The sequence below is a fragment of the Dichomitus squalens genome, assembly GCF_000275845.1.
Source record: "Dichomitus squalens LYAD-421 SS1 unplaced genomic scaffold DICSQscaffold_32, whole genome shotgun sequence".
Lineage (NCBI taxonomy): Eukaryota > Fungi > Basidiomycota > Agaricomycetes > Polyporales > Polyporaceae > Dichomitus > Dichomitus squalens.
In genome coordinates, this window is record NW_006766914.1 from 104,335 (window position 1) to 118,062 (window position 13,728).

General features: G+C 56.3%; 6 protein-coding genes across 6 annotated transcripts; 2 read left to right on the forward strand and 4 right to left on the reverse strand.

Moving 5' to 3' along the window:
* Nucleotides 1-1,478: 1,478 nt before the first annotated feature.
* On the reverse strand, nt 1,479-3,693 carry DICSQDRAFT_156440 (WLM-domain-containing protein; the record flags this gene model as incomplete). The annotated part of the gene is made up of 3 exons (XM_007368111.1): nt 1,479-2,900; nt 2,962-3,312; nt 3,361-3,693. The coding sequence occupies 3 exons, from the start codon at nt 3,691-3,693 to the stop codon at nt 2,607-2,609; spliced, it is 978 nt and encodes a 325-aa protein (XP_007368173.1). The 3' UTR covers nt 1,479-2,606.
* A 712-nt stretch (nt 3,694-4,405) lies between these two features.
* DICSQDRAFT_172376 (uncharacterized protein) lies at nt 4,406-4,788 on the forward strand (the record flags this gene model as incomplete). The annotated part of the gene is made up of 3 exons (XM_007368112.1): nt 4,406-4,469; nt 4,536-4,675; nt 4,717-4,788. 3 exons carry the CDS (start codon nt 4,406-4,408, stop codon nt 4,786-4,788), a joined length of 276 nt encoding a protein of 91 aa, XP_007368174.1.
* Nucleotides 4,789-5,168: 380 nt separating this feature from the next.
* Nucleotides 5,169-5,672, reverse strand: DICSQDRAFT_128491 (uncharacterized protein; the record flags this gene model as incomplete). Its single annotated transcript, XM_007368113.1, has 1 exon — nt 5,169-5,672. The coding sequence occupies one exon, from the start codon at nt 5,670-5,672 to the stop codon at nt 5,169-5,171; it is 504 nt and encodes a 167-aa protein (XP_007368175.1).
* A 730-nt stretch (nt 5,673-6,402) lies between these two features.
* On the reverse strand, nt 6,403-7,118 carry DICSQDRAFT_172378 (uncharacterized protein; the record flags this gene model as incomplete). The annotated part of the gene is made up of 5 exons (XM_007368114.1): nt 6,403-6,643; nt 6,730-6,782; nt 6,842-6,890; nt 6,945-6,960; nt 7,019-7,118. 5 exons carry the CDS (start codon nt 7,116-7,118, stop codon nt 6,403-6,405), a joined length of 459 nt encoding a protein of 152 aa, XP_007368176.1.
* A 1,475-nt stretch (nt 7,119-8,593) lies between these two features.
* On the reverse strand, nt 8,594-9,145 carry DICSQDRAFT_138805 (uncharacterized protein). Its single transcript, XM_007368115.1, has 2 exons — nt 8,767-9,145; nt 8,594-8,711 (listed from the first exon to the last, which is right to left on the reverse strand). Exon 1 carries the CDS (start codon nt 9,120-9,122, stop codon nt 8,907-8,909), a length of 216 nt encoding a protein of 71 aa, XP_007368177.1. The 5' UTR covers nt 9,123-9,145; the 3' UTR covers nt 8,594-8,711; nt 8,767-8,906.
* Nucleotides 9,146-9,431: 286 nt separating this feature from the next.
* On the forward strand, nt 9,432-13,058 carry DICSQDRAFT_138806 (DnaJ-domain-containing protein). Its single transcript, XM_007368116.1, has 14 exons — nt 9,432-9,739; nt 9,819-9,884; nt 10,034-10,089; nt 10,155-10,182; nt 10,313-10,351; nt 10,413-10,496; nt 10,667-11,388; nt 11,447-11,518; nt 11,570-11,594; nt 11,648-11,725; nt 11,781-11,837; nt 11,901-11,963; nt 12,027-12,103; nt 12,158-13,058. The coding sequence occupies exons 1-14, from the start codon at nt 9,707-9,709 to the stop codon at nt 12,315-12,317; spliced, it is 1,560 nt and encodes a 519-aa protein (XP_007368178.1). The 5' UTR covers nt 9,432-9,706; the 3' UTR covers nt 12,318-13,058.
* The last annotated feature ends 670 nt before the right edge of the window (nt 13,059-13,728 follow it).

The following is a 13,728-nucleotide window of genomic DNA, read 5'->3' on the forward strand; positions in this document are numbered from 1 at the left end:
CGGATACTGGCCTTCCATAGGGGCCAGAGAGGCGTATACACCGCTCGGGATTCGTAACCTGGCTCGCGGCTCCTGTATCGACATCGATAGTCGTTGAGGCACTAGGAGCTTCGCGCTCCCCGAGCCCTGTGCGATGGGCGCTGACTCGGCGCAAGAGCAACGGTGTGCATATCTTAGCCGAAAGGCCCGTTGTATACCTCTGAGAAGATCAATTTCTGTATTCAGGACGAAGGCAAGATGGTCCACCACCGATCATGGCGCGGACCGTCTAGGCATCTCGCCATCTTGACGACAGTCACAGTCGACTGACTGTTCTCGGGCGCCGTGACGTAGCGGCTGAGCAGCTTGTGGCGGCGGTGTCTCTGGAGACTAGCTCTATGTACGAGATCAAAGAATGTATGTTGACCTCAAGTGAGAGACCTGTAGCGTGAGGCATCGCTTAGGGTCACATCGAGTCAATATGTCTGTGTTTGCTCCAAGCACTATGTGCGGTGCATCCTGGGAGACAGAGAGAGAGAGAGAGGAGAAGAGAGAGGATGAGAGAGAGAGAAGTGGCTGACGGCCGACGAGAGTCCCGAAAACTGGCCGAAGGGAGCTTACAGAGTCGGAAGTTCACGGAAAGACAAACCAATCAATGTATGTAAACTCACGAGATCAACTGCCAAAGCCTCGAGCTTTGAGCGAGTAAGTAGTGTCAATGTGCGCCGCCGGGCATCAGAAGGCCCTAAGGTAACGAATAGGACCCGCCACGCCGGTAGTGTAGAGAGATAACGTTCTACCTTGTGGGTAGGCCGCTGGCATGCAACGTAAACGATCTGTTACTACCCCAGCCGCTGGAAGGAAGAGAATCAGCTCAAGAAATTGCGAAGCCACTCACAAACTCCGCGCATCAAGAACGAGGTTGACGTCCCGGCAGTGCATATCCAGACATACCATGATGCCCCATCGTCGACACCGTCGTTACGCTCGAGCGCGGCAGTGCAGCAAAGCCATTCCGAATGAGAGCTAGAGAGCAAGCGGGAGTTCGAATTTGGCCCTAGAACATGAACAAATTTGCAACGGTTTCACGCTTGTCGCAGAGATGAACTTGTGCCTTGGGCCAGTGTCTGGAAAACAGGTCGGCGCGTTTCGTATGATGACCGCCGGGCCGCGCTTCGTGCCTGCAAAACTGTTCTGCAAAAAGGGAGGGCAAATCGCCGGGGATGGGCGCCCTTCGCGATGCTGTGCGCTCTTGGTGCGCCCCGCGACAACGGCCCGTCGTCGTGAAGCCCGTGGCTTCCCGCATGGTTCGTGTTTCAGAAGGAAGCCTGCGGTGCTTGTCGCCATCTGAATCATGCTTGGGATCATGGGCGCGCGTGAGGCGGAGGGGCTTTGATTGTGAACCGTGAACCTTCGAAATCTCGATGGTACTCAATGGCAATGAACGTATGATGGCGAGCCATAACCGTGTTCGCCCGAGCCAACTCTTGTTCGAAGCGCTTGGTATAAAGACGGACGAGGAGCGGCAGGGTTTCACCATCCCCACCTCCTACAGCTAGCTCTACTAAGCTAAGCAGCTACCAGCCACCACAAGCTTCTGCGAACCCGAGCTGTAGAGCAAACCACTCCCACTCGCCCACCACTTACTATCGCTTACCACCGCCGAAAACACCCTACTCTTCTTCCCCTTGCCTGCATAAACATGCCTTCCATGCACATCGACGACTTCGGCCACAACCACGGCCTCCACGTCGTCATCCCCACCACCGAGGCGAGCTCCAGCGTTCCCTCCGCGACGGCCTCCAACGCGAGCGACGGGCCCACCGCGCTCGACACCCCCGGGCACAATCACAACCTCAGCCGCCTCCCCGCGCCCGCAAGCGCACCCCAGTCCGCGCGCGCGCTCGACACGCCCGGGCACAACCACAACCTCGGCTTCCGCTGGCCCCCCTCTGCTGCCGCTGCCGCTGCTTCCGCTGCTGGCGACGAGGCGACGGCGACGCCCACGACCCCGAGGGTGTCCGCGCGCGTCTCGCGGCGGAGCAGCCTGTTCAGCGTGGCCGACGACTCGGAGGCGAAGACGGGGGCGGGGTCGCTATTCAGCGTGGAGAATGGCCTGGGCGAGGTCGTGGGGCACACCCATGTGGTGCTGCCGCCGACGTCGGAGGCGGAGGAGCCGGTGACGGCAGAGCTGCAAGGCAGTTTCCAGCAGCAGATGCACGAGGATGGTGATGGGGACGACCGCGCGGTCGAGGGGGGCAATTGAGCTGCCAGATGGTGGAGAGAGTATGATATCAAAGGGTTTCCTGGGTGGGGGATGCGATTGCGACTGCCTCCAGTTCGTTCTTGAGTCTTGGATTTGAGTCTTGGACTTGACTCGCCCAATGTTGTATCGATAGTACTAACTTATTGTTTTGTATTGGTTTGTGTTGCCACATGGTTTGCCACTGCTATTTGCTATATATTGTACCATTTCTTCATATACCTTGTCCGATTTCCTCGGATCCGGGAAGCGAATAATGGGAAACCGCGCTTGCATTCGAGCGAAAGCGATGAGTAGAATACTAAAAGTGAATATGAGTACAACAATTCTAGATGATACAACAACCCACAAGATCCCGATCAAATCATGAATGCCCAGCAGTCCCGCAGCGATCCTCCAGTTCTTCCTCCTCCTTCCGCAGCCTGTTCATAGTAGCCTCCAGGACTTTCCTGCGACGTTCCTCCGGAGAGTCGCCTGGACTGCTCGCACCGGGCCCGCCAAGGGTGTACGAGCCACCGAGAGCATGCTCCTGCGCCTCCGCTTCGAGCGCGGACTGTGGCGGCCCGAACCCTCCCCCGCCAAGCTGGTGCGCCCCAGCCGCCTGCGCACGCTCGAACTCCGCAACTTCCTTGTTGAGCGTGGAGTTGAGCTCCTTGAACTGCGGCAAAAGCGCCCGTCAGCCGCCACCGCATGCACTACTAGGTCGGCGCAGTACGCACGTTGTTGTCATGATCACCCCAGACGTTGTGCGTGAGCTCGTGGCAGAGCACCCTGCGCACCTCGCTGAAGAGCCTGAAGCCGTCGTACCTGTCGGTCCGCAGCCGGAGCTTGATCGCCTGCCCCGCGTTCACGTTCAGCCCGAGGAGGTGAGGCTGCTCGTGTGGGGCGAGCTCGGTGAGCACCCCCACCGAGAACTGATGCTTGCGCATCACGTGGCGGATGGCGGGATCGTTTGCGAGCTTGGTGAGAAGATTACGAGCGGACTCGGGGTTGGGGAGATGAGGGAGGGGTTCGATGCGGTGGAATGTGTATTGGGAGTCTGTGGACGAGGATGGTCCCGTAGACCGCACCTATCACTCGGTCAGCACAAGGTAGAGACACGACAAGGGTGGACATACCTTCACTGGGGCTCTCTGGGCGCGCTCTCGTAGTATTCGTTCTTTGCGCTGGTGCTCGCTCTCTGTTGCCTTCAGTCCTCCGAGTTCCTCGGCGGTCGGGCCGATCAGCTGCACCTTCATCCCATCCTTCAAGCCCGCGTCCGAGATCGTGGCGTCGGGGCCGAGAGTCTTCTTACCCTTGTAGAGCAGCTTCTGGTTCTCTTGGGGCACAGCTGTGAGCTCTTCGAGGCGTTCCTGAAGGTATGCGAGAGTGGACTCTGGAAGCAGCGAGAGTGGGTGCGTTGCCCCTCGGTGAGTGAATGTGAGATGAATTGAAGGGGTCTTGGATTGCATAGGTATGCGTGTGTTGTGCAGATGATAGACGTAGTCGTGATATCGGAACGAAGGAGAAAGAAGTATGAATTGAGATGAGGACGCGTAAGTAGGTCAGTAAGTAAGTACTTACAGCATGTGGCTGAGCAAGCAGGCGCTCGGAGTCCTCGGTGGCCATGTCGGCAATTGCCTTATCGAGTCAGCATCATGATGTCATCCCCCGAGAGGAAAGCCGACTGCCTCAAGGACGATCATCCACGTGCGGACGCACTGTGGAAAGACACAGAAAACATGCGCAATTGGAGAACATGATGGAACACGAGCGGAATATACGTAAAGTGGACGCAGGGATTGGTGAGGAGGGGGAGGTACATAGCATAGTGCACTTCGACCATGGCTAGAAGGCATTCGAGACATCTTGAATTCCCAGTTTCACCGCTGTTGAGCCAGTTAAAAACATAAAACTCGGACATGCTGTGAACATGACGAGGCTCGACGGACAAAACGCGGGCAGCAGAGTGCGATCCGCCGGGCACCACCTGTGGCCTGGTGCCACGTGGGGAGGAGTGTATATTCAGATGACAAGTACGTTCCCTCGCGTGACCCCTGCGTTCGTCCCCAGCTTTCCCCTGCCCGTCGTCATTTCTCCTCCCTGCCTTCTACTCTCACCGTCCCCCCCATCCTAACGCATTGGACACCCTAGACCATCTTCACAACACACGCTGTCCCCGCCATGTCGTCCATATTTCAAGGCCGCCGTAAACACCAGCGCCCTGTTCCTGTCACGAGCGACCACGGTGCGTCCGTTGCTATTCCAGGCGGTTCCCGAACAGTTTCGCTGACAACACCACGTCAATGCATAGATCCATGGGGGATGCATGGCGACGCGTCCAGCGATGAGGCGGAGGCCAGCACGTCGACACGCACCGCCGCTGTTAGAATCATGAGCACCGTGCGACGGTTTTCGTACAGCACGCCCAAGAAGCGCGAGCGGGGATACTCGGTGCGTGGCGGCATCTCAGAGAACGTCTGTTACGACCCCAGTCGTGTCCAGACATGTTCGTGTTTGCGTTCCTCCGCAGCAAGAACCTTGTCTGGCCCGAAATTACGAAGTAGACGGGCAATGCGGCGGCGTGAGCGCGTCTCGTCGGCGACTGTGATCTAGCAGATGTTCTCAACTCTTCGTCGCCTCCGTACCCTCATCTAATCACCTCGTTGCAGCAGGAACGAGGGATGTACTCCACCCCAGCCGAGAGCAGCTCGCCAACGCCGTCAGGATACAGTTTCCACGATCGGCCAGATACGCGGCCGACGATCGAGCAAATAGCCATGGGCCTCCACATCTCTCGCACCCCACACGTCCTCCCCCCGCGCTCATCCTCCCAGTCCCCGCACCCACATTCTCACTCGCACTCACACTCGCACTCGCATCATTTTGCACGCCGAAGTGTCGACGCGTCCCCCCGCTCCCCCCTTCGCCCGGGCGCACCGTCCCGTCACTCGTCCCTGCCAGCCTCCGCCTTTGGTTCCTCCCCCGCGGTGCCCATCCTCCTCCCCCCGCCCCCTCCCCGCTCGTCTCTCAAGAAGCCCGGGCGCCCGTCCACGGCAGAGAGCGCGACGCTAGCCCCGTCCGCGTCGGACGCCTCGCTGTCCACGCTCACCTCCAACGGGCCGTCGACGCCGAGGTCCGTCCAGAGCGCCTCGAGCCCGCGTCCGGGAGCAGGCAGGCCGGCGTCGGTGTCGGGTCCGACGTCATCGTTCCCCGGGAAGCTGCGGCTGGAGATGATGCGGCTCTTTCCTGGGGGACGCAAGGGGTCCGTGGCGAGCAGCTTGAGCTCGCGCTCGTCCGATAGCCCGCAGCTGATGACGCCTTCGTCTTCGTCGGACGTGGACTCGCTGTCGAGTGCGGGGCTCGCGCCGAGGCAGAAGTCGGTGCGGTTCTCCGCGGGCGTGGGCTCGAAGGGGGAGGACGGGGAGTAGCGCCTGGGGTTATCTTTCATGGCTTTTTTTGGTTGTGTCTTGTTCGGAGCGACGTGTCTATCTCTATCTATCCTCTACTTAACTAGCATGCATTGGATACTCTTGCATACATCTACTCTGTTGCGCTACCCCCCTCTCGATGTTTCAGTGTTGTTCCGTTGCATTGCATACCTATTTACGGCCATCATCGTCATTCTATCTCTTCCTGGCACATCTCATCCATTGTCATTTAGACGTTACGACTCCATTCATATCCCGACGGTGCCTGTGTTACATTCTCGCGATGTCTGTAGAAGTAGTCCCGTCACAATCTATCGTAGTATTCTTTCTCGCGTTGGTGTGGTGCGACGCCCTACGTTCCATATCGACCAGTTTGGTAGAGACATTCAACATTGTGCCTCATCAATGCTGATCTTTGATGGACTTTATAGAAACGAACGACAACTAGTGGGCGCTCGTGCCCGAGTCAATACGCCGCCGCAATGGGGGCCAACGTCTATGCGAAGCATTGTATACATCCTCCAGCGCTTGTACAGCAACCCAGGTCGAGTATTACAACTTAGAGGGAGTGGTCGCGAGCGCACGGCGTGTGCTAGGAGGGTGAGGTTCGCTAAAGGATGTTATCACGACTAGAGACGTTTCAGAAGATCGGTGAGCTGGCTAGTAGCTCGGGCTATGTGTGACCGAAAGAGCGATCTTATCACATCGTTCTAAGATCCTTGATGTTCCCGTCGGGCGGGAAGAGTCAAGCTATTCTCTCGGCGCGGATTCTACGTCTTGACCTCCGTCTACCCCGTCCTCCACAGACTCGTCTTCCGGCCCGAAGTAGTCTGATGGTGCAAGCGAGGCCCCGAGCGATCCGGCAACTCGGTCGAATACTATAGAACTAGAGTGGGATGGCGTCAAGGCTCGCGAAGAGCCGAAGTCAAGAGCGCGGAGATTGACGGACTGCAGGTGTAGGAGAAAGCGCAAGATGAGGACGGCGGACAGCCTGTGCAAATATGAGTGCGGTGAGAGGAAGGGTTGGGCGACGGTCAGCATGTACGCTCAGGCATGGGGATGTGGATGGACACGTACGGATACGTGAAATTCGTGACATTGCTGCTGCTGAGGAGGAAGTCTACGTCCAGCTACGCCACAGATTTGTGAAATTAGCATTGAAAACCGGCATGATGGGCTCGGGTCTTACGGAGAGGATGGTGAAAGCCAGATGCAATGAGTTGAGCACGAGGAGGATGCTGGACAGCCCGTTGCATGAGGCGGATGCATCTTCGGAGTGACGCTCCACTTACAGAAAATAGACGGTCCCTGGGTGGATTTACATCAGTCTTCCTGGACCCGACTGGGCATCCAGACGTGGGCGCACCATCGACAAGAAGAACGCGGGAGATACTACTCTTCGGTATATTTGCATGTCGTCGAGACAGGGTGTACCATGTTGCCCAAATGGCAATACAGTCTGCCATGATTAGGCAAGAGCGAGATATGGTCGTCACTGTCGTCAGCCGTTTATGAGACGGGCGCACGGTGTCCTGAGATTGTGCCCTTACGTCTAAAGATGAATCCTTGATCAGTCACGTTGTCTAACACAACACTTTGGACGAGCAACATTTTTACCACATTCACAGGCGTGGGATCCAGTAAGACACATCCGTAAGGGGGTAAGTTCACACCCTTTAGTCCAGACGAAAAGTCAACCTATCATTGACTTATAAACAATCCTGAAAATGTGGGCATGCGTAGGGAAAACAATAGTTACCAGACAGAGTCCGAAGGTTGCCGCAGACAAGATGAAGGTAGCGGAGGAGAGAAAGACGTTCTTAAGGAGCACGTGGACACGTATGGCTGTAAATGCTAGGAACGCCGGATGTTTCCCGGCCTGTCAGCGAATCAACGATGGCAACAAAAGACGTCCCACCACGCACCTCCAAGGATCAAATAAAGGAGATACTGCACGGCAGGGATACCTCTTCCTGATGCAGCGCAGCTACATAAAGACAAGCACGTCCAATGACTGAGGACGGAGGTTTGACGAATGTCACGTACCCCTAGTAGAGGGAAGACATAGATGAGTCACTTGAAATCGCAGGTGTACTAGTACGGCTGAAGGTGAATGGGATGCTACACACCTCGTCTGACACCCCTAATGCAGTGCCAAAACTCCACACGAAATAGAGCATCGTGGCGTACTTATTCAACCAGAATAATACTGCCGCACCCGTCAGCTTACGTCCCCAGAAACATCTAATCTCGTCACCAGTGGTAATGACGGAATCATACATGAACAGCACTGTGACTGGGATTAAGTAAACGATATCAGAATGAAGGTGGCAAAGCCCACTTCACCTGCTCCTGCTTCAGCGCAGTAGTTGGCGAGAAGGCTATTGATTAAATTCGTTGTCACCCAACGTGTCTGCGCTTCCTTGGATAGGAATAAGAATGGCTTACGAGCTTGCGTACTGTGCAACGAACTGGGCAGCGTCTAACGTAGACATATCGACTGGAGTGCTGTGACTGCTGTGCAGGGTAGAAGCTTAGGGATGGGAGGTTGCGTCAAATGGCTGTCTCCCCTAGCGGGGGCAATAGTTATACCCGGTGCAGCAAGCCACTAATCTCGGGTCGAAGATCTATCCGTTTAGCTCATGACAAGGGGAGAGATATGGGAAACCTACCATATGGTCTTCGGGGTTGTAGCTTGTCTAGGACAATCATTTCCGATGTCTGTGCTGTGCGGTTGGTCGCGGTGTTCTCAGGTGTAGTTGAATACCCGGCCAGTAGGCATTCGCGAGTACAACTATCCGGCACAGTCTGAACGAGCGGTCTTGATCCTTGCAAGCACGTCACACAGAGGGCAGCGGCGGAATGGAAGGTGATCCAGATGGGGTCCGATTGTTGGTGTATCAAGGGTGTGTACGTCATACCTAACACTTGAGCATCATGTGCGACGCCACAGATAGGCCTGGTAGCCAGCCATGGCGGACGCAATCAACACATTATCAAGACGATGGATTGGACTCTGGGTCAATCCGTGGCCGTTGATATAGAGCGGAGGCGTGGTCCTTGTCATGGAATTTTGTTAGAGAATTGCAATGAGATGGGAATGCTGGCACTCACAAACTCGGCAATCGAATGAACCTCATATGGGGCTTGTAGCCACTACATTACGATAGACGAACGCATGAGCGCCATGACCAAATTCACGGACCAGAATAACGGGCGAACGCATGGCGTATAATGCGTGGTATACAAGACGATTATTTGAGGCGAGTGGGGAAGACTATAGGCACAAAGAATGCTGAGGAACATGTGTAACCCTGACGCTCTCCCGGCAACGAGTCTTCCGTGCAAAGATCATGAACAGCAGGATGTGGTCCTAGCTCCCACCTCTGAGGGTTGTATGTCATTTCCAGGCGGAGAGGAGTTGGGGTCCCACCAGATGTAACGAGTGTCGATGTCTCCGAGTTGTACATTGTACGTGTGATAAACAATTCGGCGCGTTCGTTCGTTGGCACGTAAGTAGGCTATCCTGTACGCCCGTCAGTGCCACATCTACAACACATTGCACGTCTTGTGACATTCACACTCACCTTAGAATGATGCGACAACAGTGATTCTCCACCTACCATCTCTGCAACGGTACTCTGATTCAGCGTGCTGTATGGAGTAGGTAGAACTTGAACCTGCGAAGGACTGCGGGAAGCTATGTCAGACTTGTGTCACAAGCGCCTTGGTCGTCTTCCAAATCCGTCCCGGTCGGCTGCTTGCCCTCCTCCCGCCATCGTCCCTCCTCGACCAACTCTCCCTTTCTTGTCTCTCAGATTTTCCCTCCTTCTGCCGCTGTACCCTTTGGTGTTCCGCGCTAAGGAGCGGCCGACCGACGGTTCTCTGTCAGTCTTTGCACGACCAATTTTCACGTCCGACACGTCCGGCTCGGCCCTTGATACTATCTCTTAACTGGTCGTGCCTCGCTGCAGCCTCAAATTTCAAGTTCTACTAGACGGAAAGTTCAAAGACCTATAGCTCTCTTCAACGAGACCTAGCCCCCAATACCAACATGGCGCCTGTTGAGACAGAGTACTACGACCTGGTGCGCCGCGAGAGCTCTCTGCCTCGGTCCTCTGAGGTGCGGTCAGGCTGTATCTCCTAACAAGCTACTGCTCGCGTAGTTGGGTGTACCCACGGACGTGAATGACACGGACTTGAAGAAGGCATATCGGAAGCAGGCTATCAAGGTCAGTGCTTGTCGTCTATGTCTTTCGAGCAATCACTTATCCAGGCCATCCCTCGCTCTCCAAATAATCTCCTTCTGGGAACTCGCATCGTGTTGTGTCCTGCCGCGACGCCCCCCATCTTGGCTTGCTCTTGGGGCTGCGAACTCTAGTACCATCCCGACAAGAACCCCTCCCCGGACGCTGAGGAGAAGTTCAAGGAAATCAGGTGCGTCCCGCTCATTCGACGCGCCTCCCTGGGCGTGCTGACTTCGTCGTTCTCCCGGTATGCAGTAAAGCCTACCAGATCCTTTCGGATCCTGTGAGTAGCCCTTCTGTTGGTCTCTGTCCTCCCTACATATCTATCTCTCCGCCACACTTCCTATTCTCTCCCTTTCATGTCGTTGACGTATTATATTGACCCCTCTCGCCCTCGCTCCCCTGCACCACAGAATCTCCGCGCCGTATACGACAAGAATGGCGCCAAGATGGTACGCGGATGTGGATCGTGTGAGCTGAGGTGTGGCAGCGCTGATTAGTGTCCACTTGTAGGTGGACAAGGAGGGTGGCGTCGGCATGGAAGACGCGGCCGGCTTCTTCGCGAACGTTTTCGGCGGCGAGCGGTTCATGGACTACGTGAGTGACCACTACACTTGTCGGATCTCGCGACCCCTGCAACGTAGTGGACTAGTCCTCGCTCCACAAGTCCCCCATACGAGCGGACGCAAGTTCGTCATGCGCGGGGTGGCTCGTTCACAATGCGACCCCTTCCATCACTTTGTCTCTAATGCACCTTCTCCTGATAGATCGGCGAGATCTCGTTGATGAAGGAGATGACATCCGTCGCGACGACCATGATGTCCGAGGAGGAAAAGGCAGAGCTGGAGCGCGAGATGAACGAGGCGCGCTCGCCTGTGGCCGGCGACGCGACCTCCGTCAAATCAACGCCAGCGTCCCCTTCTCCCCTCGCCCCCGCCGAAGATGGTCCCGCGTCCGCGCCCGCCAGCAGCGCCGCCCACCGCGCGTCGCACATCCCCTCCCCTGCGCGCTCGTCGTCTCAGTCTTCGCTCGCGTCGCCTGGGGTCGCAGCGGCCACGAGCCAAGACCCACTCGCGACGGCGACCAAGAGTCCCGCTTCTTCCTCGACGACCAACCTCAAGGAGGGCGGCAAGGACGTGCACAAAGCCGACAAGGAAAGGGACCGCGACACCCACGCCAAAAAACGCTCGAAGCTCACCCCGGAGCAGAGGAAGAAGCTGCAGGAGCTGGACGAGGAACGCAAGAAGGCGATGGAGGAGCGCATCGAGACGCTCGCCAAGAAGCTTGTGGACCGGCTCCGGCCGTTCGTCGACGCGAAGCGTCCGGGGGATAAGGACGATCCAGAGACGCAGGCGTTCGAGGCGCGGATGCGGCGCGAGGCGGACGACTTGAAGCTGGAGAGCTTTGGGGTGGAGCTGCTGCACACGATCGGGAATATCTATATGACGAAGGCGACGTCGTTCTTGAAGAGCAGGAAGTTCCTTGGCATGTGAGTGCCTTCGGATGGTATGAGGTGGATTTCTGAGTGGCTGACAAGTCTGGGGCAGTCCTGGGTTCTTCTCCAGATTGAAGGAGAAGGGTGCCATGGCGAAGGACGCGTGGGGCGTTATTGGCAGCGCGTGAGTTCCCTCCACCGTCTCGCACTTGATAGCTCGCTCATGTCATCGTAGCATCGGCGTCCAGCAGATGATAGCAGTAAGTACAACTCAGGATCAATGCAGGGCATAATCTAAGGTTCTGTGTGATAGGAAATGGAGAAGCTGCAAGCGCGAGGCGAGTTGGGCGAGGAAGAGCTCAAGGCGTTAGAAGAAGATGTTACTGGCAAGGTAAGCAATTGAGATCATTACGAAGCGATCCTTTTGCTCATCCTGACGCGACCAGATCATGCTCGCGTCTTGGCGAGGGACTAGGTTTGAAGTCTCGCAGGTCCTCCGAGAGGTGCGCTTACATTGCTTCTCGTACCGCCACCCCCTCTACTAACGTCGTTCGCTCATATGGTAGGTCGTCGACCGCGTGCTCAAGGAGCAAGGGGTCTCGGATCAGGTCCTGTACAACAGAGCAAAGGTATGGACCAACGTCATGTGGTTGAATGTGTTCATTGCACTGAATGACATGGATTGGGGACAGGGCCTTCTGCTTATTGGAGCCGTCTTCAAGTCGACTGTGCCCGACGAATCGGATCAGGATCGTCGAGAGCTCGAGAGGTACGCTGTCTTCCCTAGTCGTCCCCGCTGTCAGGCTGATATTGTCCCTAACAGGATGGTCGCCGAAGCGGCAGCGGGCAAGTCGAAACACCACCAGCTGCGAGCCGCTCAGCGTGCTCGGAGGCATGAGTCATCGTCTCCGGGACCGGCGAACGCGCACCCCAACGCGGAGAAGGCGCACGCGGAGAAGGCCCCGCCCGCCTCCGCTGCATGATATCGTCTAGCATGCAAATTCCATGAGGGATCCCACATGGTACATGGATATTTACGGATGCTTTGATACTTGGCTCCCCGCCCATGCTGGAGGTACCTACTGTACCAATCTATCAGTACACATCTTTGTCTAATCCCCTCTACACACTCTCTACGCTTCGCCCTCCGTACACTTGTTCTTCCGCTGCATGCTGCATGCTCCCCAAACTCACATATACACATCCAACATGATCACTTGGTTTCTTTGGTGCGTCTCTTGTTTGATTCTGGGTTCATCTGGTGTCAGTCTAATAGACTACTCGGTAGTTACTCGTACATGCCCGTATATTCTCCCCTTGCGATTCCGCTCTCCGCTCTCTATGCTTTGTCTCGCGCGCTCCGCGCTGCTAGGTTTACGTAGTAATGACCGTATCCGCAATACTCTTGCTGCTGTGCTTTCGAGTTGAAGGGGGGATACTGGTGCCATTGCGCACTTACGATCTGGCCTAGTTGGGAGCACAGCCTCCCTCGTTGAGGAGTCTTGCAATTCTCATACCTCGCCGGCGTCCACTTCACATCCAGGAGCCTCGCCAGCTACCCCTCCAGGTGGTGGAGATCAATCCTATAGTCTGGAGAGGTCATCGGGGTAGGATAGCAAGGACCACACTCCCAGTGACCTTTCGCGAGAACTGGCAGAGCTGCGAATGTCTCTAGACTCTCCGCTTACGGTGCGTCCTACAATCCCTCCTCCCTCGCCCAAGGAGCGGCTGCTGGATGAAACGATCCATACCTTAGTTACCACCGTTCACAACGAGACCCCAATGATGCTACCACACAGACAACAGGCCTCACGAAGAGCACTTCTCATGTCTATCCATCCTTCTCTACATATGCCCTCATACGATCTTCAACATGCTCACGTCTGTCACAGGTCATCCAGAAATTCCTCCACCTCGCGCCGAGCGACTCCTTCCTCGTTCCAAGAAGCCTGCAGGATCTTCCGCAGACTCTGCAACTTCGCCCGCTTCCGCGCACCGTCCTCCCCAAACGCACTGCTGAGGACATTATTCATCTCGGCCTTGACGGCGACTATGGTCCCCACGGGCACCCTCCCGTTGCGGAGTAACTTGCCCAGCCCAGTACCGTTTCGGACCTCGATGAGCTCGTACGCGACATCGAGATCCTCAGAGAGGCCGCTCTGCATCGTACTCCTGCTGGTGCAGGTATTCGTAGTTGCTCAGCTGGGGCAAAGGCTCATATCCCAAGACGAGCGGGCCGTCTGGAGTGTCCTGCGGTGGATGGGGCAGACTTGCTAAAGGATATTTAAGTGAGGATTTCGAACTAGCCGCTTCGCGTATTTGTTCGTGCGGTTGGGTGGGGGTATGATGAGTGCTCGCGTCGTGGGCCGGGTCTGCGGGTGTTGGTGCGTGTGG

Excerpts from the sequence above, each read along its gene's own strand:
- DICSQDRAFT_138805 (XM_007368115.1), bottom strand. The coding sequence starts at position 9,122 with ATGTACAACTCGGAGACATCGACACTCGTTACATCTGGTGGGACCCCA.
- DICSQDRAFT_138806 (XM_007368116.1), top strand. The coding sequence starts at position 9,707 with ATGGCGCCTGTTGAGACAGAGTACTACGACCTG. Across the intron at positions 9,885-10,033 it reads ATCGGAAGCAGGCTATCAAG|TACCATCCCGACAAGAACCC; the intron begins GTCAGTGCTTGT and ends TGCGAACTCTAG. Across the intron at positions 10,183-10,312 it reads ACCAGATCCTTTCGGATCCT|AATCTCCGCGCCGTATACGA; the intron begins GTGAGTAGCCCT and ends CCTGCACCACAG.